We start from the raw sequence: 25,767 nt of genomic DNA, 5'->3' as shown, positions 1-25,767 counted from the left end.
AACATACAAACTCCGATGTACCCAAGACCCTTCAACATAAAATCACTTGATCAAGAGTAGAATCCATTTAAAACAAAATTACTCATTAACAATTTGAAACATGGGTCTACAAATCAGATGTCAAAAAGGAGCAATAAAATGGTATGTGCAAAGAACAAAGAAAAGGTCAAAACAAAAAGATTAATGGAAAAGCAGGTTCAAAGGTTCATTTACCTGGGATCCATCTTTTATGGAGATGGTCAGAAAAAATTGTAAAATGAGTTAAGGCACACAACAACGGGTCAGTCAACAATGACATCACCTACAGGTTGAAGAACATATCTAAAAAGGTCAAAAGTCAGGCTGGGTAAAGCGCTCATTTAGCCAATTGCAGCATAAGGATGGCCCCTCAAGCAGGCACACAAACAAACACTTTCAAAATGTGGTGCTACAGGCAGATGGTCCAAGAGTCATGGAAAAAACACCATACTAATGGATGGGCTCTCAAGCAGCTAAATGAAACCACAACTTCATAAAAAGGTAAAAAAAACTTGGCTACTTTGGGCACATTACAAAGGAAAGCTGGCTGCGTGGAGAAAGACATCATTCAGGGATGCACAGAAGGCAAGTGCAGCAGAGGATGATGAAGATGGACAGAATATTGTTCACTAGACTGGGAGTCAATGAAGCAGTCTGGACAGCAAGGCACCACGTGCCACCAACCCTCCCACAGAAGGATGGGATTGAACAGCAGCAAATGAAATCTCTTCAGGTTTGACGGTCACCTCCCGACTCCCCACATGATAGACTACTCAACTAATCTTGACAGCAAGTCATGCGACATGTCAAGCATTTCAGAGCAATGGATGTTCTATGGGCCACTTCCAAACAATCACTCCCTTCCAATAGGTCTGTTGGCAAGATATCCACAGGAGAGCAAACCGGCTCAATCCAACCATGTTGGTGTTATTAAAGAGACTTACTAAAAAACAGTACAGCTCTGGGCACTATTACAGAGTCATCTCTTACCCAGCCACTAAACTAAGAAAGACTCGTCTAATCTTCAGGATCAGAAAAGCTTGATGGATGCCACCCCATATCCTTAATGGCATAGCTCACACCCACCAGCTCCACACTGGGTAATGACAGGGATGGCAGGACTGGCCAATCTTCTGTAGCAGTCACAATAAGCTTCAGGTACACCTGCATTTTATTAGGAAGTAAAATTTGGCAGTGAAGCTCTTGTGACACTAGATGTAGAGGCCAAAACCAAATGAAATAGAAAATGTCTTATTAAAACGGATTCCAGAAAACATGGGTTTAAAAACAGCAAGGGTGGCAAAAGAGACATGAAGGAAAGTTGAATTACAAGGCAAAGGCAACACTGTGGACTTTAAAATGCAGAACCAGAAATTGGTTTTGGATTAGGAACTTATTACAGAGTCTTACAGAGAATGGTTCAAGTTTCAATTTGCTCGCTTATGTTGAATTGCCAAAAGTTCAAGCAGTAGAGAAGACTAAAGGCATAAAGGGTGGAAAGCATATATAGAAGGCAAGAGAGGTCTAACATTTTACCGCTGGTTTTTGGGCAATACTATAATAGTTGCTATCCTCTCCGCAGACCTGGGTACTTTATATTCCAAAAACATGACATTTACATGGAGAAAAAGCCAACACCACTCATTCAACAGAGGGCTGCAAGTGCATTACTGGAATTTGACTCCCTTGTTTCTCTAATCAGCGATTTTAAGCAAAAAAAGGTATGAAATCTACTTGGGTATTCAGGCTGCAATGTCATAGCTAAAGTTCTGCGGACTAGTTTTTTTTTTTTTGAGGAGAAACGCACAAGAGGATTTACCAACATGTAAAGTCCAGATTGAATTCCTTCAAAGCCCACTAGCAGAGATTAATCTCTATTATAATTTAAAAAAAAAACCCAACACACCTTGAACAGTCAGGTCTCATCTTTCTCAGAGACTTCTGTACCGCGAAATGAGACTTTGTGCCAAGGGATTTAACCACACCCAGGGCCAGAAATAAGACAGTAGATGACAAAGTAGAACGTCAAAGAATTCAAAAACATTGGCACGATACATATGCAGAGCAGGTTAGAGATAAAGTATGAAAACTCAAAAAGAGATAGTAAAATAACACATTAGTGCAAACAAACTGAAATTACTCCAAAATAACGGAACAGCAAAAAGAGTGAATTGTTCAGATTTAAAACTTTAAGTCGGAGACTCTTTGATCGCCTAATTCGTGTTGCCATCAGGGAAACTAGTGTTTCTTCCCAATGAAGAGGGGTATCCGTGAGAATTAAAAGACTTGTTTGGTGAAAGTAAAATCCCACAAGAGAGAAAGGGGGGAGAAAAAAAAAAAAGCCCCATGAGACAAGACTTTATGCAAAGAGATTTGGAAAAGTCCTGCCTACATTTAAAACATGTACAGCCACGCAGATGGTCCAATCATTTCTCATTTGTGAATGCTATTGTCAGACAGTTCATGTAGACCGAAAGAAACGATATTCACTCATGGGCAGTTATACGTTGCATTGTCACGATGCAATTCTAAACACAAAATTCAATGCGATATTGACAACAAGGTGAAAGAGAAATGGTCAAATATGGACATAGGCGATATGAGATGTATGCAGATATTGTTTGGCTTTAAAACTTTAAATGGGAGACTTGTAGACTGTAATTCATGTTGCCATCAGGGAAAAGTAGGGTCTTCACCCCAAAACAAAGCCATATCCACAAGAATTAGAGGTTCGTGAAAGTGAAATCCACATACATGAGGCAGAGACAAAGTTGCTGGTGTGTAGTGCAGGCAGGGTGGGTTGGTGAGTGAAGCCCCCCCTAATTTCTACCGAAAGACTAAAATGACGACAATCTACAAGATAGTCTAGTTACAATTAAAACATATGGGGTTCAGGGGATATTAAGGTTCTGGCTTAAGAGGGATTCTAAAAATTCCTGGTAGTTGCCAGTAACCTTTATGGTCTATCCAGATTTAAAATTAAACAAAAAAAAAGTTGTCAAATACTGCCAAAGCAGCCTAGGGTGTTTTGGTAGCTAGAGCTTTTATAAAATAGGACATGCGTGAATATTGGACATAACCCAGGTCATCAAAAAGGGATTATTAAAACAGATTCAAAAAAAGAAGTTTCTTCATGAACATTCTACATATGACTGTTTATTCAAACTCCTTCTTTCCAGAAATGAAGACCTAATTTTGTAGGATACTTAGAGAGTGCTCACTGTTGCTAGTTTCAGAGATAATCTTGCAAAGCCACTAAAACTAGAGCAGAGCAGTCAAACACCATTCCTGAAGGGCCACAGTAGCTACAGGCTTTTGTTTCAGCCATTTTCTCTATTTATATCCAATTAATGCCAATGAAACACGCTATGTAGCCTTATTTTAATTGCATCAGTTGATGAACAGTCAAACAGTAAGATGCAAACCAAGCCAAGATGACCAGGCCAACTTAAAACCCATTGACACCTGTGTGTTTCTTAAAACTCTAAAAAGAACTGAAGTCCGGGAGACCTGCTCTAATCCAAAACAGTTTAGAGTTGGATCTCAAAATAACTTGGAAGACTGGACAGAATGAAAACCGTGAACCTTCCTTTACAGCCAAGGAGATTGGCAGGAGTGAAAAGTTGTGTCTCCAGGACTTAACATAGTTAACTGGTCATCTGTTGGCTTGCAGGGCATCGGTTTTCCTGAAAGCAACAGTAAAAAGCAATTTAGTAAGTTAGTCAGAACGTATAAGCAATTTTAATCTGTAGTAGTACCTGGGTTGTGAAGAAAATGAGACAGACAAGACAATCTGTTCCAGGCCACATCTGGATAGCATTCTTAGAAAATTAAAATCTAAAATGTGATAAAGATTTGTCTAGGAAGACTGCAAATAAGCCATATAATTAAATGTCAAGTTTCATATCCTGCTAGGCCTGCCTTGCAGTTACAAAAATGATTTGATTGAAAACCTGCAGGTCTCCAGGACCAGAGTCACCCTAATTTTTCTATAAAAAACTAAAAATTCTCACCTTTAAAAGCCCTTTTATGGTTTAGCCCCTCATTATCTGTCTGAGCTGCTGCTTCCTTACACTCCTACATTAAGATCGGACGGTAACTTGCTCACTGTACCTAAATACAGGTTAGTAAGTAACTATGGGTGGCAGAGCTTTCAGGGTGATAGGCCCTAAAATTTGGAATGCTCTTCCTCTAAACCTTCGCAAGGAAAAATTCTTCTTTTCAAACTCCTGTTAAGCACATCTCGTCAATGATTTTCTTGTATGCAACTTCTATTGGTAACGTGTTTATTGAATTGTAAAGTATCCTTGAGTGTATGAAAGGCACTACATAAATAAAAATGTAAAACGAACCTGGAGATGCATAATGGCACAGTCCATCAGTTTTATCACAACCTGGAACATGCATTCATTTGTTTCATGTGCTTCATTTGGCTATCAGATGATTGAATGAAAAACAAAACAACCCTTCAGAGACCAAATTCTGCAATTGCTTGTGTATTCAAGCCATTCCATTAAGACATTTACTGAAATGAAAGTGGAGTGGAGTCGGTCAGACACACCAGGAAGGAGTTACGTCTAAAATAAGTCCTGTAACCTTTGTTCTTAGAACATGCAGCCAATCTCCATTAAATTTAAAATTTTATCAAATTAAAGTTTCTGGATTGATAGAATGTGGATATTGTATTCCCTAAAACTGGTAGGGTGTACTGTAAAATGACAAATCACAAACCTCAATGGCAGCCATGATTACACACCAAGTGAGACTGGATAAAGCAGCCAGCAACTCCATTGTACAACTCAACCTTAACTCCCTTTCCAATCCCTTCCCACATTTGAAAACCAATTGTTAACCCAATTTGTGTCACTGTTTCAACAGGATGAAATTAGAAAAACCCATTAACTTATCCCCACCTACCAGCCAATCTATAAAGAAAGAAAACCAAGACCACCTCCTTGCATTTCATTCCAAAAATGCATCAGTTAACTTCAGAGTTAAATTCCATCACCCCCAATCCCATATCAAAAAGAATGTAAATGCAAACAAATTATACATACACAAAATTGAAAAACTTGAACCTCCAATTGACAAAAAAAAAAATGTTTAAAGGTGATGGCAGCCTTGAGCGAGTTTTGCCATCCTATAGGCAATTGATCCATTTTAAATAGATCAGAGTGTCTAATATTTCACTGTAAACATGCATTTCTGACATAAAGCCCACTCTTCTTGGTGGGCAGAGGACCCAGTCCACAATTTAACTCGACAAAGACCATCTACCATCAGATTTCTGCAACAGTATGGACACTTACTGGGACTCCTTGTTTGTACCACCCGAAAATGCAATTTAACAGCCCGCCTCTCCTCTTAGACCGGAGCTTCAACAAGAGTCAGATGACTAGTTTTAGCTCTACGGCTATTCTTAAAGTTACCCTAAAATGTCACATTATCTCAGATTTGGCCTGCACAATCATTTGGGAAGTGAGTGAGCGATTTTTTTTTTTTTGGTAGCCAGGACAGCCACCAGGCCCATTGTGTGGGTGTTTTTTGATTTCGCGCACACACTCGCTACAGGAAATCCCTACAGCCCTCGGATGTAGGCCCTTTCCAGAATGGTAATGTCAATTTAGGCATAGAGAAGAGATTTATGTAGTCTAGTACAAGACTATCAATTTCCTTAAAATTTATAAAAAAAGGTCTCTGGAAATTGGCATAAAACAGGAAACCAGCATTATCAGGTTTCCCCTCACTTGACCATTTTACAGACAGAGTAAAGGCAAGTGCACAAAGAAAATCCTCAGACTGGGAAAGATGCAAACTACACACACGACCCACCCGAGTGAGATGCAGTTTAACCAAAAGGTCGCTACTAAGGAGAGGCAGCAGCACACACCATGAGGTACTGATTGTATGCATAGCAGTATAGCGAACCACCAGTTTATTAAAAAATGGCCACAATTGTACAAGTCAATCCATTTCGATCACATTGTGCAATTACAGCCTCTGTTCACTTAATAGGTTTTGCAGCCCTCCCTAGGTCACATTGCCTTCCTCCAACACCCAGTAGCAATTCTAGCCCTTACATCTTTGTACTTCATGTGGCCACTGCAGCCCAGTTATGGACAAAATTACACTCTCCTCGGTTTTACACCATTCACTTGTCTTGTTCAGACATTACTGCTCCCCAGAGATCACTGGACAATTTAACCCCCTTCTTCCAAAAAGGTCATTCTTAAAATATATATAAATGGAGTGTCCTAATAGAAGACATGATCTTCATCGAAATGCCACCAAGTGTTTACACCAGGGGTGTCAAACTCCGGTCCTGGAGGGCCACAGTGGCTGCAGGTTTTCATTCTAACCATCTTCATTAGTGACCCATTTCTGTTGCTAATTAACTTCATTTGTCTTCGTCTTAACTGACTTCACTCGGGCTCCTTAGTGGTCTCTTTCCTTAATAAGCAGCCAAACAATGAGACCAAAAACGAGCCGCCAGATGACCAGCTCGCCTGTGCCCATCACACAATATCTAAAAACAAAGGTGGAGGTCTCAGTAAGGCTGATCTCTCAGGTCACCACAACATTGACTTTGTTCTTAGAGAGAGAAAAAAAACAAAACCAAATCAATAGTTTTGGAAATGTCTGCCGTGGCAGAATGCGATCAGCAACAAGCCACAGAATTAAATTAGGTTAACTAACAAGAATCTGCTTCTCATTAAGAAATTGGTTGGAGTGAAATTGGTTGGCATTTGAAGTTCCAATTTAGCTGGTCAGCTGTTGGCACATCTCATTTCTGTTTGGCTGTCATTTAATGAAGACTAGAATTGGGGGTCATTCTTTAAAAGCAGGGCTATTAAAATGAAGGTAAAAGGAGTTAATTAGCATGTGAAAACTGGTCACTATTAGGAAAAAAGGGTCAGAATGAAAACCTGCAGCCACTGCCAGGCTTGGAGTTTGACACCCGTGGCTTACACCATAGTTCTGTTCTAGGGGTGGGCAATGTCAGTCCTGAAGAGCCACAGCAACGACAGGCTTTCATTGCAACCCAACTACTAAATTAGAAACCAATCCTTGCCAGTCTCGCACCTTATTTTAGGCTTGTTAGTCTGCAATGTAAGGATTGTAGATTTTTTTACTCAAGGATATCAAAATGTGAAGCCTAAAACAGATCATTTTCAGTCAGTCACATTTTTTATGTTTTATTAAATCAAACAGTGCATGAACATACAGATGTTGATGAAAAACTGGATGAAGAACTGCTGGCTGCTTTGTCATTTACATTTTATTGCTAATAAGGAGTCATTAAAACCATGAATGCAGCTGTTAGACTGAAATAAGCAATCTAGGATGGAGAACCTTAACAAGCGACCACTAAAATGAAGCATCAAAATATCGCTTAAGCAATAAAGTGTTTCAGCAGCAGTAATTCTCTCATTAATAGACTGGGTTGGAAGAAAAACCTGCAGCCACTGTGGCCCTCCAGGACCAACATTGACCACCCCAGTTCAAATCAAACCCTAGTGACCAACATTAATCTATTCGTGTCTCCCAAATTTGGCCCTGGGGGCACACTGTGGCTGCAGGTTTGTTCCCACCGCCCAAAAAAAAAAATTCCTACTCTGTGACAACACCTGTTAGCACGGACCTCATTTAATTAGCTGGTATTTCTTTGGACATTCACAGCAGCATGATTTTTACATTTATAAAGACATTTAGAAATTTCTGCTATAGATTTAAATGCTTAACTTTTGCCCTCTATCTTCTTAATGGCAGTTAAAAAATGAGCAGAGCACACTGGCCAACACTGAATAATCAAAGGCTGCCACTACTTTAGCATCAGACTTACATTACAGACAATTACTAAATGGATTAATTAGAACACCTGGAAAAGTAGAATAAAAATATTGTTAAAGAAAAAATCTCCATATAACTACTTAGTACATAGGTTTTAACAAAAAAAAAAACTTTAGTTTTCTAAATTTCTTTGTTCCCAAAACACAGAACTCAGGAAATCCTACCTAATTAGCCCAGGAGTCCAATTAAAAACAGAAGCTGGTTGAAACAAAAACCTGCAGCGACAGGGGTCCACGGGACGGAGGTTAGAAACACTGCTCTATTTGTTCAAAGTTGTCCACCTATAAATCACCACGTCACATCACTTGCAGAAATTCAGTCGATTCTGCACTTCGTGTGTAATGGAGGGAGAGAGGGGTGAACTTTCCTTGGTACAAAAAGAATTGTCTGCAATTTATCAGCAAAACCAAGGAACTTGAAACTGACCTTTTGACACACCCAAGAATCCACCTGGTCACTATTGAGTGAGTTGATGTAGGTGGACAATCCTACAAGTACTCTGGCATCCACATTAATGACTGGTCTCAGAACCAGAACAAAGGGCCGAGCAAGCTTTTTTCCTTCGGAGGCTGCACTCCTATAATGTGGGAAGCGACATCCTTCACATCTACAACTCTGTGGTGTTCTGGATCGGATCGTCATTTCCAGAGGCACCCAGTGCATCAATCTAATTAAAAGGGCAAGCTTCATTATAGCATGCACTTTGGACCCCCTGGAGGTCATACTTGAGGAAATCAAAGCAAAACTGGGTGCCATTTTGAACAATGCTGCACATCCTCCCACTGCCACACAAACACGGAGGACTTTCAGCCAACAAGTTATTCAGCAGAAGCATCAGGAAATGCAACTGGAGCTCCTTCTTACCGAACAATACATCTGCATAATGCCACAGAATTCTCTTAAAAACGTAATGAAGCAAGAATACCAGTTTTCTACTCAAATCACAAAGTCTCTGGTGCAAGTATATACCTATTTATGTAGATAAATTCTCTTTTTACAGAAGCTCTTTTTCCCCTGGGGACAACAAAAGGTTCTATCTTAAGGAGTTCAGTATACCAAATATTTGATCCACCTCTACATAAACCAAATTCCACCCCAGCTTAAGATGGTTCAAAATGTGCTGAAGTGCAACTTGACTGGCAAAAGCTCAGTTAGTTACATTATGGAGAAAAAAGTGCTGAAGAGCATTAAACTTTGGTGTCTTGACCTACATAATGGTGTTCTGGGGTAATGGACAAGCACCAGCCATACAAAACACACCCCGTGACACTTGTGCCTTGAAAGTCCAACATTAGGACACTTCTAAAAGGAAGGCACAAGTTTAAAATAACAGAAGAACGACTGAAACATTACTCTGTACTTCAAAGAGGATTTGCATTTATTCACTCACGAGTGACACAAGTAGTGCTCTTTTTTAGCATATGCCACCTTATGAATGAAGCCAGCTCTTGTTTCTCAAGGAAACTGGTCTGATTAACAAAGTATACTTATCTGGAAGAGCATAACAAACAAGAACATGATCAAGGGAGCTCTTGGTAGGCTGCCTAAAAAAGCACCCCACAGAAACCAGAGCAGCTGTTTGTGTTCCTTTTTGATAATTGCAGCAATTGTCATCAGCTGTTAGAAAGTTATTCAATAAACCCCCCTGCAAGTTCTGTTCAGGAGACTCTTGCTGGTGCCACTTTGATAAGGTTGCCCTGCCTAACCTTAGAATAAGGACTCGGACAAAGCATCACCAGTGACAGATTAAAGGACCACCATGAACAGAACCCCGAAACAGTAAGAGCACATGTGAGGAAGTGCTTCAAAAGAAATTTCTTTCAAGACTCTTAACTTCAGGTACTTCTCAAACAAAAAAAAAAAATAATAATATTTAAAGAGTATACACAATTTGAAATTTTACATCCAAGATAACCAAATCACTTTTTAAACAAGAAAAAAAAAAATTGGTTTACAGTAAAAAGGAGTCAATTTAACAAGGGTTTGAATTTCAAATGAAGGTAAACAAGATGGTCAAACAGGGAAACGGACGCTCATCAATACATTCTGCTGTAAACTATGGACACTGCTACCAGGGTGTGGGCTTTGGAAAACAGAAACGGGTTTTGCAACACAGCAGGTCATCAAAATCAAGTTTGCCTCCATGAAAATCTGATTCGCCAGCTTCATGTGCGCACTTGAACATCTTACATTAGATGTGTTACACAATTCTCTGGATGACATTCATTAGGTTAAAGCACTTTTTAAAAAAGTTTGTGAACAAGGGTTTCTTGGATACAGATCTACACTAAAAGGGGTTCATTAGAGCAATGCCAAAAGGCAGGGGGTCCACAGTTATGGTCCTGGAGGGCTACAAGTTCTCATTCCAACTAGAATCCAATCCAAGAAAAGTCCATGCTAATAATGCTTGGTATTTTACTATATGGCTTGTTTAGTGCAAGCATTCAAAAGAAAATTACATTCAAGTGGCCACCTTTGGTAGAAAGATACCCAAATGTTTTAGGGACCAAAACATTTGTACCTCACAGTCCTTTACGTCATTTTATTAATAAAAACTACACAGGATGTATTCACAGCTTTAAATGGAACCAGAGCAGAGGAAGAGCTGGCGGTTTCTTGGTTATCAGCATGTCATTAACTGATGGATGCTTGAGACCAGGAACAAATAAAACTTAAAATGTAGGAGTTTGAAACTAAAACTTGGGAATTTGCAGTTCTGAATCCTAACAAGGATATTAACTAAAATTGAGAAAATATTGAACTAGATGGGTTCTAAATTTGGTTGAAGTGGAAAGTTGCAGCCCTCCAGGGCCATGGAGGACCCTTACCATAATTGCACCTCTTTTGGATAGATCTCTATCTATATACATATACGCACACGGGAATGTTCCAGAAAGAGCTTTAGGTCCATAAATCACTATGAAGATAACGTATGGAGGACCAAATGGTTCCTGATGCTTCATGCACCAACAAAAAGACGTTCACCTGCTAATAGCCTGCCAGATAATCTACCACTAATTAAAATATTCTGTTTTCCCACTAACCTGGAAATTCTTCAACGCCCAAACAAAAAGGTTCTGCCAAGTGTTGCAGGCATTAAGGTCCCGTACCAGAAGGTAGAGGCTCTTAATAAAGCAGACGGTTCTACAAGGACCCGCGCAACCCAGTGGAGTGCCTCTTGAGAGTCAGGCATTTTAAGAACGTACAGAAAGGACATCACAACTGCAGAGTCTTTCAGACGTTTCAGCGCCACACGGATCCCGACCTAGTTCATCATTGAGAACTTCAAAAGTCTCCAAACGCGATACACCTATAGTGGGATAAGGTACCAAGAAAAAACCGATCACACCATTTAAACAAGAAGTTTCTTTAAGAAACCTTGCTGCTTCCTGGTCTCGGGTTGGTTTTTTTTTTAAAAAAACAATTTTAAACCCGTTTCATTGCAAAGAAAAAAGGCTTTCGATTAACTACCCGTGAAAACAGTCATCAGAACAGCAGAGGACAGCACTCTGAAGTTAATTAAAAACTGCCACAGAACTAAAGCACCGCTAAACACAACAACGGCCAGTTTCTGCACCGCTTCGAATCCCACGGTCTCGTTTTATCTTGGCAGGGCGCCCGTGAAGGAATTTTAAACACAGCGAGCAGTTTCAAGGTTTAAAAGATAGGAAATCCTCCGGCACGTAAAGATACGCGAAAGCCCAAATACTTCGCAAGCTGCCGGACTGCTGAACAAATTCTTATGCAGGGTAACTTATTCCTTCCCCCACAATCCGCCGCCACCCAGAAGAAACAAACAAAAAAACAAAAAGTTAGCGGACATTCTGAACTTACCTCTTCTTCCACATTGTTGTTGTTTGACTCAGCCTCAGACTTTATATTGCTCATCGCGACTTCTTGGTATTTATTCCCAAAAAGACAAAAAAAAATTCACTTCCTCTATTTTCCCCCCAAAGTTTTCCTGGGAAGATTGACGAGGAGGAAGAAGAAGGAAAAGAAAACTGGTGAAAAGGGTGCACAAGTGATACAGTGCGAGAAGCCAAACGTACCGACGGAAAGAAAACAGAAAAAGGTGATGAAGTGGAAAGGTGCACTGTGAAGGTGAAAGGAGGGAAAAAGAAGCGCCTTTATCTCCCCGATCCTTTACATCAAGCTTGTTTCAATTAAACTTCAATTGAAAGGAAGAAGAAAAAACTCCAACATAAGGATTTGGTTTCGTTCCTCGCACTCCTTCTGCCTTCCAAATTAACGATCAATTCAATTAAAGAAAATCTATTGCGCTGACGTCTGTGATGGGACGCAGCTGGAGTAAACCCAGCCCCTTTTAAACTGCATCACTGTCTCTATGGAAACTTCAGGCCAACTGTGCGCACACTTCCAAACTTTTTTTTTTTTTTTTTATTTAATATATAAATAATTTAACTTGCTGCCGACTGCAGTTCTAATGTAATCGAGCAAATTTATATGGTAAGTGTAAAAATCAGTGTCTCATCATTATTACAAATTAAACCCTAAACTACACGTTAATTGTAATTCACACTAGACGTCTGTTTAAAAATGGAAATGATGCGCATTTTAGCCCTCCGACAGTTTAATTAACCCAGTCAAATTAATGTTGAGGCAAAACCTATTTTAACAACAGAAGGAGAAAGAGGACATTTATACCTACTTACATCGGGGCAGTTTTGAGTCGCCAGTTCCCACACGAAATAGTGTGAACTGACTGAGAGGGGCTGCGGTTGTGGTTATTTGTATAATAAGGGCTGTTTTAATGTATGGGCACTGACCGCGAGGACCACGATTTAAAACAGAGGCCCCAGCTCACTACTCTACCCGGGGGCCAATGATGCGGTTACGATGCTCTAACCTCTATGCCACCATCACACCCAATGCTATGATGTGTAGTTTTCTGCTAACTCTCTTTTGTCGCATAAGAATGTCAGAATTATGTTATGTTAAAAAGCTTGTTTTGGGAATAATCTAACAAATTGATAAACACTAGGTTTTAAAATTGTAACGGGCTGGCTAAAATTGAAATAACAATTAGTTAAAGCACTTTCCATCAGTGCTTTGGATGTTTTTCCGCTTGAAAAAGCAGGGCGTGTTTCCTCTATTGAATTTACTTTATTTATTTCGACTCAGTTCCGTTCTTTTTTTGTGGGACGTCCTGTGCTGAAAGGCCCTAAATAAAATAATAAAGCATGGACCTCGCAAACTGTTTCAGAATGTCAAATCGGCTGCGGGAATTTCATTTAAAATAGCCCATTAATTATGTGCCGATTGCCGCTCTAACGGAGCAGGTGCTTTGATTTTACACCTTTCTCTTGCGCTCATTCAGCCTTATCAGCGTACGCCTATATTTAATTCGAAATAAAGTGCTCAGTTGTTCTATTTGCAATATTTAATTTAATTTCATATATTTTATTCAAACTGATTGATAATAGTTACCTGTTAATCAACACACGTAAGTGGTCCCTGTTTCGCCACCTTGTTAAATGTTTTATCGGCTGTTATGAAACCACAAATTATTTTACATCTGACTATCCCAACTAACAAATGAATGCAAATTAATAGTAAAAAAGAGAGACAACACCCCTGTGCGCTAAAATCAATGACTCGGTGACTGCCTTTCTGAAATGTATTATGACTTAAAGCTTGCATGCGCGTTAATTTGTGAGACTGCGGACAGAACGGCAACAGGATTAAGTCGTGTAATTAAAAGGACAAGGTCCATTAACAGTAACAACTGGCTGCTAATTAACACAAAAAAAAAACCTCAAATGCCTGTGGACAACTAGTAAAGGAAGTCAAGTCTTCCAATTTGCAGATAATTCGAAGTGTTTAGTAAACGAAAGCTTAATGCTCGTGTCTCTTCCTATTACTATACACTTTTCCTACAGTCTGCCTGCCTGGAAAGCGGAATTAGCGAGAGGAATTTAATTTTCGCTATGCTCTTTTTGATTAATAAAAAAAAAAACCTGCTTGACTTGACTACCCTGAGTCGCTCAGAAGAAATATGCATAGCAGGAGTTCAGCGATCCGCACAGGCCTCTTCTGAGTAGCCCGCTCTCCGCCTTGAACGTTCCTCTGCCCGAAAGTCAACATTACGGCGGGTGTCTTTCAGAGGCTTCTGGGCAGGGCAGCGTGTTACTGCCACGGACATCTTCGGAAAAAGTAGAACCAACAGTGTAGAGGAAGAAGAAGAGAAAAGATATTCTAGGCAGAACTTTGGACTTAAGATGCCGAAGCTGTGGGTTCGACTCCCGATACCGACCATGTGCGATCACGAGGATGCCACTTTACCTACCTGTGCGACAATTGGTGGGCAAAAAAGAACATGTAACCAATGGTGTAAACCGTCGTGGATTTAGGCGTCAGCCAAATAACTAAATTGGAAGTGTACTTGGAGGTGCCATAGCGGATCGCCGCTTTACAACGACCACAAATACATTTTTATATTAGAAAGACTACTCATTAGGCGAGTGCAGGATAAACAAGTGCTTTCTTTAATAATGTAAATTAATATTGGGGTATATGAGGTTGAATTTAAATATTTACGCCTCATGCTATGCAGTTCAGTTATTTTTTCTGCTCTTCTTCATGTATACCTTTGCCTGCAAAATTAACGTGTAGTGTTTGCGGCAATTAGAAATACCACTAGAAGTAAAAATATTTGTAACCGCGTCGATTTCTTAAAAAAGTGAATTATAAACATTTTCACAAAATTCTTTCGCATTTTTGGTTCTACACTCTTCATGCTTTCAAAATTCCATCGTTATTTTGTATCGTTTACTTAAAGAATGAATCGTCAGACCAGATTTCGATTCCATTACAACATTATAAGTAGAAATTAGTTAAAATCGGTCATCTATTTGATAGTAGCAATACAATTCTATGAATATAAAGGAAAGTATAGACATCCTTTTTGTAGCAGTTCACTTTTAAAAAGAAAGAGGTTCTCCAGAGCGATGATATAGAGGTCCCAAAAGAATCGCCCACATAATGGTTCCAGAAAGAACTTTGTATTTATTTAAATACGTAACGGACGTCACACATTCAATAACAAGGAATAGATGGTAACGGATTTGAGAAACACCAAACACGCAGGGATTTAAAAGGGCTCTCGCTGCATAGAGTAATGCAAGCTAAGTTCAGGTTTTCTTAATCTGTTACCTGTCAGGTAGCGTATCGTACATTAAAGATTTCTTTAATTTTCCATCCCTTTATAGGAAGTTTTTTCAAAACACCAAGAACTAACTTCATATGTGAACAATCCTTCTCAGAATGAAATGGTGCTTTGTCAAGAAATGGAACTCCGAGGAACAACACAGCCCAGTGAAGAACCATAAAGTGCCATTAGAGAACCATAGTTTTAAGAGTATACTACAACAGTATAAATATAACTTGTTGAAAGTAAGCAGTAGTAATACGACATTATATAAATTAATAACAGTAAGTCCTCATTTAGTATTGTACAACTTAGAAATGAATTTTAGTAAGTCATCATTTTGGTATAATATGAATAGAAAGTAATTCATCATATCAGTATAGGAGTCCAGCAGTATTTGAATATAAATGAATTAAAGTTTAAGTCTTCCTTCTGGTAGCAGCAGCAGGCTGTCACGTGTACGGAGTTCAAGTTAATTGTGTGTCCAACACGCCGCCACTCAACGGCGCCACGATAAACGTGAATATATTATTGAGTGGAAATGTAAACTAGCTTACCTGGTATCTTAGTGAGAAAAATAAAAAATGTCGGTCAAGTATCTCCCCCACAGGCAGTACTGTAAATACAACAAGAACACCAGTTAAACTGATGCCTTTTTTTTTTTTTTTTTTGTAAATACAGATTTGTTTGCACTTTTGCTAATCCACTATTTTATTTGTATTAAATTGCAGATTTGTGTTTGTTTACTGGAATTCGTTTATTTTATTTGTATTAAATACTCGCTTGTTCTTTTGGCTTACCATTATTATTCCTTTAAATAACATGCCTATTTGTGTGCAGTTTTGCAGTTCATTTATTTTATTTTTATTACATTGCCGAATTGTGTTCATTTTTGCAATTCATTTATCATTTTATTTTTTTAATTGCATTGTGTGTATTTTTTGCATTCCGTTTGTGTACCATTAAGGTTACAGATCGTTTTAACTGCCGCTATATTGCTTGGCATATACAGCAAGCCAAATGGGGGGGCCGCGTTACTTGGCGCACAAGCCGAGCACCGTGTAGTGTTTAATGCCAGCCTGGCATGGTGACTCGTCGGACACGCGATTTGAACTCCAAGTTTATCTGTTCCAAACCCCAGCTTAGTCTTGACAACAGCATCTCATCATATGGACTCGAACACATACTGAATAAACCAACTGTCTCCTATACTTTCTTACACGAATGCTTCTTTACTTTACTGGGTTGTGTTGTTCCTCGTTGATCCTTTGCTTGACAAAACTCCATTTTTTCCTGGGAAGGTTTCTTAAATGGTTTCTTAGTATTTTGAAAAGGCAGATGGACTAAGTAGAAATCGGACACTGACAACTTGAACTTGGTCTTGGTTGTGCAATTAGTGTGCTTTTAAAATCATGAATGTCTTGATATTTTACAAATCCGGTATCTTCTATTTATGATTATTTTTTGGAGCACTTTAATCATATAAGGTACCCTCTAAAACCTTCCTTTATGTTCCATGCCGTTGCTTGACAAAGAACCATTTATTTCTGGAAAGGGTATTTTGAGTATGAAACTGGATCTTCGGGCTTTGAAAAGTTTCCCAATATGTGAACAACACAGAAATATTAATAGGCTACCTAGAAGGAAACTAAGCTATGAGAAAAACCTGACCTTAGCATCTGCTGTGTTGTTGAATGCAGCAAGAGTCCATTTAAAATCGGGAACCCATTGGTATTTCCCACATCTGTTATCATCTGTTTATGCTTATTTTAGGAACCTGTTACTGATAAAAATGTTCATTCTGGAATCCTCATGTGGATGGCTCGTTTAAGAACCAGAAGTTATTCCCCGGTGGCATCGTTCTGAAGAACCACTTTAGCACTTTTATTCTTAAAGACTATAATAGCGGCATTATCCTGTTTGCATTTGTTCTTCACCTGCCTTATGTTCTGTTCATTTAACGATTTTTGCATATAACGGCCTTGATATTTTATTCCAATAATTACAGTGTCCTGTTAATGAGCTCATTTATTTGTTTATTTATTTATTTGTTTTTGTTTTTTTTGGTTTTTTTTTTTGGTAAATGCACGTTTTGGTAGTTCGCTTAAAACGTAAACTTTAAAAATGGCTTAATGTGATGAGAAAGGGGCAGTTTAGCATAATACAACACTGCTGACAGGTCTTGACGTCTATTTACAAGTACATTTGCTTTATCTTCTCCTATCACCGCCCGATGATAGCCGATCGGCGACCGCCTTGCCTAATGCGACTTCGGGGACTGCATGGGGTGCCTTCGGCGCAGGACTGGCGACCTTTCCCTTGATGGGCTCCAGCTGGCCATGACGCTACATTGAAGAATATGAGCCGTGTTAGCGCAGTTGTGAATAAAACTAACGGCTCGCTGTGGCACTTCACTAACTTCTGTGGTTGATCGTACAGAAGCACGACTTGACAAAGAGTAATTTCATTCTGGAATGACTCTTTGTATCTTAAATTGATTATCTGGGTTTCCTAATTTGTGGACAAAACGAAAATATTTAAGATATAGCAGGCTACCGAAAGACACTGACGGGGGAAGAAAACCTGAACTTAGATTATTGTCTTATTGTGTACCGCAATAGTCCGTTTAAAATCAGAAATCCATAATGGCAACGCCCTGAAGAACCGATCTGATGCCTTTATTTTAAAAAGTGAAAATCTTTAAATAAAAGCTTAACCATTCGCTATATTCTTTCTTATCGTTAAAAACATTGCGACAATTTGACACACTCCATTAATCACGGACATACTTTTTCTTTGCTATTTTATTAATACTGGTAGTATTGTAGAGGCAAACAAAACACACAAACGGCAAAATTCAAATTAAACCTCCATCGTTTAGTCCCGCATACACCAGGCAGTACCAGTTAGTGATGATAGGCAAACTCAGACCCCCTTTTAAACTTCAATAAAACACTCTCTTTGCCAATAGCTACAAACCAACGTTAAACACAACCGTCTGAACCCCGACGTAAGAGAAACAATTAACAGTGAAATTTTAGGTACAGCGGCGCAGAGCCTCCTGGGACGTCAGTGCAGTCCCACGCTACAATCTTTACACTTAATAGAAATCGTTAAGAAACGTATTCGGAGCTATTGTACGGTACAAGACGTGAAATTATACAGCGAACCATTGCAGCACTGGAGGATTTCAATCCGTATCCCACAACAGCCATTTAATTTCGGACTTTTTTAGACTTAAATCGATATTTCTTTGCTACATTGTATGCCATAATTAAGAAGAACTCAATTCGACCTAGTGTTGTTATTTTCCTACCTGAAAATTCATTTCTAATATAAAGTAAATTAACCCGTTTAGCGGTGGTCTTTACAAATGCACTTGTTTTAACATCGACACCTGAATTAACGAAGTAATACTAACAGGTGATAATTTGTTTACAATATGATTAGTGTCAATATAACGAATATTAATAGAAATAGTTGAATAATCCCAAGACAATTGATTTCAGTACAAATGAAAAAGTAAATCTTAAATATTTTTAATTAGTAGGTTCTCTTTACAGTTCCTTGTAGAGAAAAGTCAAGCAAAATGACACCTTTTATTGGCTAACAGAAAAAAAATTACAATATGAAAGCTTTCGAGGCAACTCAGGCCCCTTCTTCAGGCAAGATGTAATCTTTACAGTTCCTTGTAATTGATTACCACTTATAAGCACTTTGCACGTTTTTTAGAACAGAAACGCAATAATAAAGCGTCACTTAATCCCAAATAAATAAATAAAATAGCAAGTACAATATCAAACAGTTCTCCCAGTCTGCTGTTTACCCGATCGTGCTGACCTCCTTTGTATGTCGCTTTGGACAAAAGAGTCTGCTAAGCATCCATTCATCCATTATCCAACCCGCTATAGCCTAACTACAGGGTCACGGTGGTCTGCTGGAGCCAATCCCAGCGCGTACACACACACAAGGGACAATTTACCCATCCTGCATGTCTTTGGACTGTGCAGGAAACCGGAGTACCCGGAGGAAACCCATGCAGACACGGGGAGAACACGCAAACTCCATGCAGGGGGGACCCGGGAAGCGAACGCTGGTCTCCTTACTGTCCCACTGCGCCACCCGTCTGCTAAGCAAATAAACGTAAATGTGTAAAAAATGTTTCTGAAAACCCAGCCTCTCTCTACCCTTTCATTTTGTAAGATTGTGTTTTTATTTTATTTCATTTATTTATTTATGTTTTTTTTCTGAAAAATATAAGAATTGATAACATTTATTGCCATTCTTTCCGTATTTGATTATTGCCTTTAATAAACTGACAGAGTAGTTCCGGCTGTTTATCGAGCGAGTGCGCAGACCGCCCGCTAATCCAACTCCGCGCAGCGGGGGGCGATTGAAGGAGTCGGTGGGAGAGGTCGTGAATTAGACGTGAGGACTCGGTGATTATGACCAGCTCTTACAGTAACTGAGTCTTGATACATCCTATGAATTACATTTTTTTAAAGAAAATGTGAATGTGCGAGGAAGCTGAACCTGTACTCTGCCATACTTGTGTCATTTTAATGGCTTTCGTGTATCAGCCTAAAGACAACAATGAAAGCCATTATAGACCACTTTGTTACATTACACAAGGTGTCAAAGATCAAATTAAAAACGCATCCTGAATATATTCATGAACGCACCTCAAATCCGGAACAGTCAAAAGAATATCTGAATATAATTTCACTTTTATCACTAATGGTAGTGGCGGAAAAAGACGATCTGAGCCCCTAACATCTACGTACACAAGTAAAGCAACAAGATGGCAGCTTTAGTCAGGCAATGTGACAGACAAAGGCTCGAAATACAAAAAAAAAAAAAAAACGAAGAGAACACTTTTGGTCGAGGATTTGTTTGTCGTAACCTTCCGATTTTATAATGCAAATAAGCTTGAGGCATTCATAAAGCCGGCCCTCCATCTTCCAAACCCGCTCATCCAGAATCTAACCTGGAGCCTGGCCGCAAACATGCGATACTATTTCTATTCATTCGTTTTCAATTATGAAAATCGAGACTAAAGAAAAATTCTCAATGAGACGCTCTTTAAAACTGTTAATTTGCATTTTTGGATGCCAAACTTCTGCACAAGACGCGCAGTAAGCAGACAGCGCCGTTCCGCTGATTCTATGAATGTTTTCTTCTTCTTAATTTCCAGTCTAGTTCACCTTATGACGTTAATTAAAAATCCATTTTCTCAAAAAGTCATAAAACTTGAATAAACCTTAGAGACGGCGATAAACTGAGCAGTGGAGGAGTAGGCGCACTAACCGAGAGCTCTCCTCTTTAATTATGTATATTTGTTTAATTTTTTATTCATGAATTATGTGCATATCTGTATGCATTATTATTTATTTATTTATTTATTACTCTACCTATCTATTTAGAATTAGATTGACATTTTAATACGTTTTTTTATTCTCACTTTTTAATGTAAAAATCAATATCCATGTTAAACATTAGAGTTAATGTGTTAATGCAGCACTAATTAGTATTTATGTAGTCTAATACATAAGATGGATGTCCTGAATTTTGTAAATCTAGAGGAACAATATTTTCTTATTATTCTTGTAGCGACTGCCTACACACATTGAAAACTAATGGCTCCTTAATGGCACTTTAGGGTTCTTTACTGGGTTGTATGGTTCCTCGTAGTTCCATTGCTTGGGTAATTCATTCTGGAACAGGTTCTTTGCATACTTAATACTTAAAAAATAACTTCATAATGTTTAGGAAAATACATCTTGGATGTGTTGTAGGCTACCTAACAGGACACTATAGGAAAATCCAGACTTGCTGTGCTATTGTACGTATGCAGCAAGAGTCCTTTTAAAATTGGGACCCTTTGGTATTTCCCAGATCTGTTACTATTTATTCACAGTTATTCACTCCTCGGGGTCTGTTACAGATCTATAAATAATAAAAGTTCTTTCCGGGGCCTTTAACCTACTCTACTTTCTTAGCTATCTCTCCCACTTTTTGTTGTTCCTCTGATTGTCTCATTTCTCATTCTGTCCTTTTTTGTGACTCCACACATCCACCTTAACATTCTCTTTTCTGCCACATCTGAAGTTCTTCACCTGCTCTCCCTTTACTGCCCCCATGTCTCATCTCCATATATCATTGCTGCTTTTACCACTGCCTTAAAAACCTCACCTTTAATCTTCGCCTTAATCCTTCGATCACACAACACTCCTGATACCTTCTTCCAACTGTTCCATCCACAATGCACTCTTTGGGTTCTTTCACCATGTAGTTTACCATCTCGGGCTACAACTGATCCTCGATTTTTAAATTTATCCACTCCTTTCAATAGCTAACCCTGCCTGCTAACTTCTGATCCCTGATCATCATGCATTCTGTCTTCTTCCTATTTATCTTCAGTCCTCTGCCTTCCAAAGCCCTTCTCCATTCTTCCAACTTCCTCTCCAGTTTCTCTCTTCTGGTGCCACACAACACAATATCATCAGCAAATACCCTGCACGAGGGGGGATTGATCTTTAATCTAAAGGCTCAACACATCCATAACCAGATCAATGAGGTAAGATCTTAAAGAAGAGACATTATACTTTAAAAACCTTATTTTTACTTTAGCTATTATTTAATATTGAATTACACTATACCATTAAAATTTTTTTAAAACTCCTTTTCATACAGAAGACACCCAAAAATTTAAAGCAATGTGGACTAAGGTCACTCCCGTGGTCCCTCCAGTAGCCAAGGGCCCTGAAGCTCATTAGTTTCTGGGTAGATCCCAACCCAGCTGTCATGTCCTGCTAGGTGGCCTACCATACATCGAAGATTTCTGTGTTGTCCACAAGTTAGGAACCTTTTCAAAGCGTAAAGAACAAAATTCATAAGCCAGGAACCCTTCACAGAATGATATGGTTCTGTGTCAGGCAGTGGTCCTTAGAGGAAAGCACACAGCAACCCACCATTAAGGAAGCCTTCATTTTATGAGTGCTGTTTTGGCAACTGATTTGTCTCACAATGCACACGACTCCAATTCATTGCAAAGAATTCACTCGACGTTCTTTTCTGTAGAAGAACATAATGCTATTAGGTTCGTAAATTTGGAACTGAATTTGAAATTGCACACAAAAATACGGGACCTGATAAATATTAGAGTTTTACTTTATTTAATTATGTGATTTTTAAATTACTGGGAAATACTTGAATGATTTAGAGATGCTTTTGAATGTTTTATTTGTAAGTCATTTTAAAATAGCCCTATACTGTAACCATTGATTTGTGTTTTGTTACACGAAGGCAGAATCCATTAACAACGCGAACAAAGAAGGAGCTAAATTCTGGATGCGATGCCAGAGTATCGTTTGGCATGTGCTCTCTTAGGGAAAAGTGCCAAAGGAAATCGGCAAACTCCACACCACAAAAACACGTCTGAGTTGAATAGATTTGGTTTCCAAGCCCCTGGAATGCTGGTAACTCTAGCTGCTATGCCACCATGAAAAATGTGTAAGTAACACTGAATTAGCAGATATTTTATATAGTTACATTTGGCAATGTCCATAAAAGTTTGTAATTTAACATTCTGTAAAATAGCAATATTGGTAAATGTAAAATAAAATGCATTGCTATGTAATGGTACACCACTGGCTCTCATTGTCATGCCACTACCGATGAGTGAAACAGGCAAGTTTCAATTCGCAAAGTCAAGTCAAGTCAAGTTGGGGAGCATGCACTGGCACAGCATGTTGCCGCACCCACTACACGTCGAAACAGCTCGGGATCCAGGTTGGCAACCCCCCAGGCAGACACACGGTCCAGTCCTACCCTCCTGAAATGACCCTCTCTCTGCCGCAGCCAGGTGTTACATGGGTGACCCCTTGGCCTGGTCCAGCTACTCGGGTCCCCAACAATGAGGATCTTATGAGCTAGGTCACCCTCGGGGAAACACGCCACATGGTCGTAGTGCCGTAACTGACAATCCCTTTCAATGCAGGTAATGTGCCTCATTCGGGACTCCATGAGCAACCGCTCATTCAACACAAAGTCCAACCAATGGAACAAAAGGAGTTCAGTCTTCATATCAGGTCAGTGGATAGCGTCCATGTCTCGCAACCATATAGTAAGACAGGAAGCACCAGGACTCTAAAGACTTGGACCTTCATCCTTTTGCATAGATATTGAGAGCGCCACACACCCCTTTCCAGCGACCTCATGACCCCCATGCTCTCCCAATCCGTCTACTGACTTCACAGAAAGAGTCACCAGAGACATGAATGTCACTGCCAAGGTAGGCAACCCTCTCGCCATGCTCCTCAAACAGAGATGCTCCCCACTTCTTTGTCCAACACCCAGTCCATACAAGCATTGAACAGAGTAGGAGCAAAAACACACTCCTGACGAACCCCAGAATCAACTGGGAAAAACACAGAGGTCCTGCCTCCACTCTGCACAGCACTCACAGTACCAGTGTAAAGGCCGGCCATGATATCCAGCAGCCTCGAGGGGATCCCGCGAACATTCAGGATGTCCCACAGGGCAACTCGACCAACTGAGTCGAACACTTTGTGAAAATCGGCAAAAGGCTGCAAAGAAACTCTGCTGATATTCGCGTTTGCGCTCCATGAGAACCCTCAGTGCCAGGATGCAGTCGATGGTAGACTTCTTAGGTGTTCGCCAAACTGACACAAATTTGTTAAGCTTTCAAATTTGTAAATGCAAAACAACAACATTTATTTCTATAGCACATTTTCATGCAAACAATGTAGCTCAAAGTGCTTTACATGATGAAGAAAGAGGAAAAAAAGACAAAGTTAGAATTAAAACAAGAGAACACTAATTAACATGGAATAAAAGTAAGGTCCGATGGCCAGGGAGGACCGAAAAAACAAAAAAACTCCAGATGGCTGGAGAAAAAATAAAATCTTCAGGGGTTCCAGGCCATGAGACCACCCAGGCTCCTCTAGGCATTCTACCTAACATAAATGATCCGTCCTCATTGTATTCAGGGTTCTCATGGAAGGACTTGATGACGACGGTCACATGGACTTCTGGCCTTTAATCCATCAATGTAGGGACATCATGGCGCTTTGATCAGGTGGTGATGGCGCATGAAAAGGTGTTTTTTTTTTTCTTGCAGGGGTCGGGGGTTCAAGTTTTTTTTTTGTTTTTTTTCCAAGGATGGGGTATAAAAAGAGCAATACTGCTCCCTAAAGCCTCATTCACACTTCTGCTTTACATGTCCTTTCCTGCAGCTGTACCAAATCAGGAAAATCAATTCCATTAATGTCTCCTATTCATATCTTTAGTACATTTTTTCAAAAACATGACATACTGAATATTTTCCACAGTGGGACACACTAGTGATGAGCGAACCCCACTGAGTTTGGAATCTAGGAAATGTTTGAGATCTTCGAAGTCTGCAAAAGGCATCAACGTCGGTGGAGTCGGAGGAGCTGAACTAGTTTTGAGTGGATTATAATAAACTACGCCATTGTGACCAAAATGTGATCTGTGCTGTGAGGCAGCAGTACCAACCACTGAGCCACTGTGCCTGAAACAACAAAAGATGCAGGCGCATGATAACCACAAAGAAACTACAACAAATGGCCACAAACTAGCAATAAGGAAATAATATAAATACAAAATGTATGTTGTGGTCGAGGAAAGGACTGCAAGTTCCACAAGGAAATGTTGGGGCACAAATATGGTCATCCATATTTAATCAAACTAAACGAAATAAACAAAAAATGGCCTCTGTGGGTACATAGAGCAGCAGAAAGGTCCAAAGTTCCCAGAGAAGCCGTCAGGATTTGTAATTCCCAGAATTTCAGTCAGCCAGTCAAGGGCTCTGTGCTATGGTGCGTTGTATTCAGAATGGAATGCCTCCTTCAAGTAGCTGTGGTTCATAGTTGGTGCATCAGAAGGGGCAGAGAGACCTCTTAGGCCATCTTCTCAATACTGCGGAGAAAAAAAGAAGAGGACAAAGTTGGTGCCAGCAGCAGCTCTCAACCAGGGGTGGTAGTGCACACCTCAGATGAGCCTGGAGTGTGGTCCATTGATGCACATGTGTGACAAAACATATATATGTGTGTATATTGTGAGACGCGTTAAGACGCCCCAGTGTCAAAACGCGGGTGATGCCTTTGTGGAGGGTTCTTTGTCCACCACGATGCAATGAGCCACAGCCCTGCCACGCAACACATCCATCAGCCAATGGTTGATGCGGGCAACACTCTAATTTAGCCACTGACCTGGCCGCTTTTTCTTTTCTGTCTCCTCCACTATAGGACAACTCGATCTCAGCAGGACTATCTGTTCCTGAACTGAAGAAGGGAGCCAAGGCAAGACGACCAATAACGTCACTGCTGGTTTGCTCTGTCTGTGTGAAGTGTTCAATAAATACCCTTGCTGTTCGTGTTTTGAATTGAATAAAGCTGGTTTTCCCGAAGCCCGTGGATTCTGCCTTGTTTTTCGGGGGCAAGACATGCTTTTGCAAAGCCCATACCAAATGGTATATAACGGAGAGATATGCATTGCACTTGTCATTCCAACAGATGGTGCATCACAAACATTAACCCTGCTTTTGCAAATCCCATATCAAATGGCATATAACAGAGAGACATGCATTACACTTGTCATTCCAACAGATGGCATAACAGAAGACGGTATAGTAATGCATTTTATTACTACTACTGTTTGTGAAGTGTCATCTGTTGGAATGATAA

The 25,767-nt window shown here is 39.7% G+C and overlaps 1 protein-coding gene and 1 long non-coding RNA gene across 2 annotated transcripts in view; one reads left to right on the top strand and one right to left on the bottom strand.

The window, feature by feature from the left end:
• LOC120541693 (RNA-binding protein with multiple splicing 2) overlaps positions 1-12,091 on the bottom strand; it is a 60,930-nt gene extending 48,839 nt beyond the window's left edge. The window contains exon 1 of the mRNA XM_039773569.1: positions 11,704-12,091. Coding sequence (XP_039629503.1) covers positions 11,704-11,757 — 54 coding nt within the window. The 5' untranslated portion in view covers positions 11,758-12,091. The remainder of the gene's footprint in view (positions 1-11,703) is intronic.
• A 160-nt stretch (positions 12,092-12,251) lies between these two features.
• Positions 12,252-25,482, top strand: LOC120541694. The gene is made up of 3 exons (XR_005636061.1): positions 12,252-12,336; positions 22,343-22,549; positions 25,330-25,482. It is a non-coding gene; the product is annotated as an uncharacterized LOC120541694 (long non-coding RNA).
• Positions 25,483-25,767: the final 285 nt, after the last annotated feature.

The sequence above is a fragment of the Polypterus senegalus genome, chromosome 12 (assembly GCF_016835505.1).
Source record: "Polypterus senegalus isolate Bchr_013 chromosome 12, ASM1683550v1, whole genome shotgun sequence".
Lineage (NCBI taxonomy): Eukaryota > Metazoa > Chordata > Cladistia > Polypteriformes > Polypteridae > Polypterus > Polypterus senegalus.
This window is presented reverse-complemented; position numbering and strand designations above follow the sequence as displayed.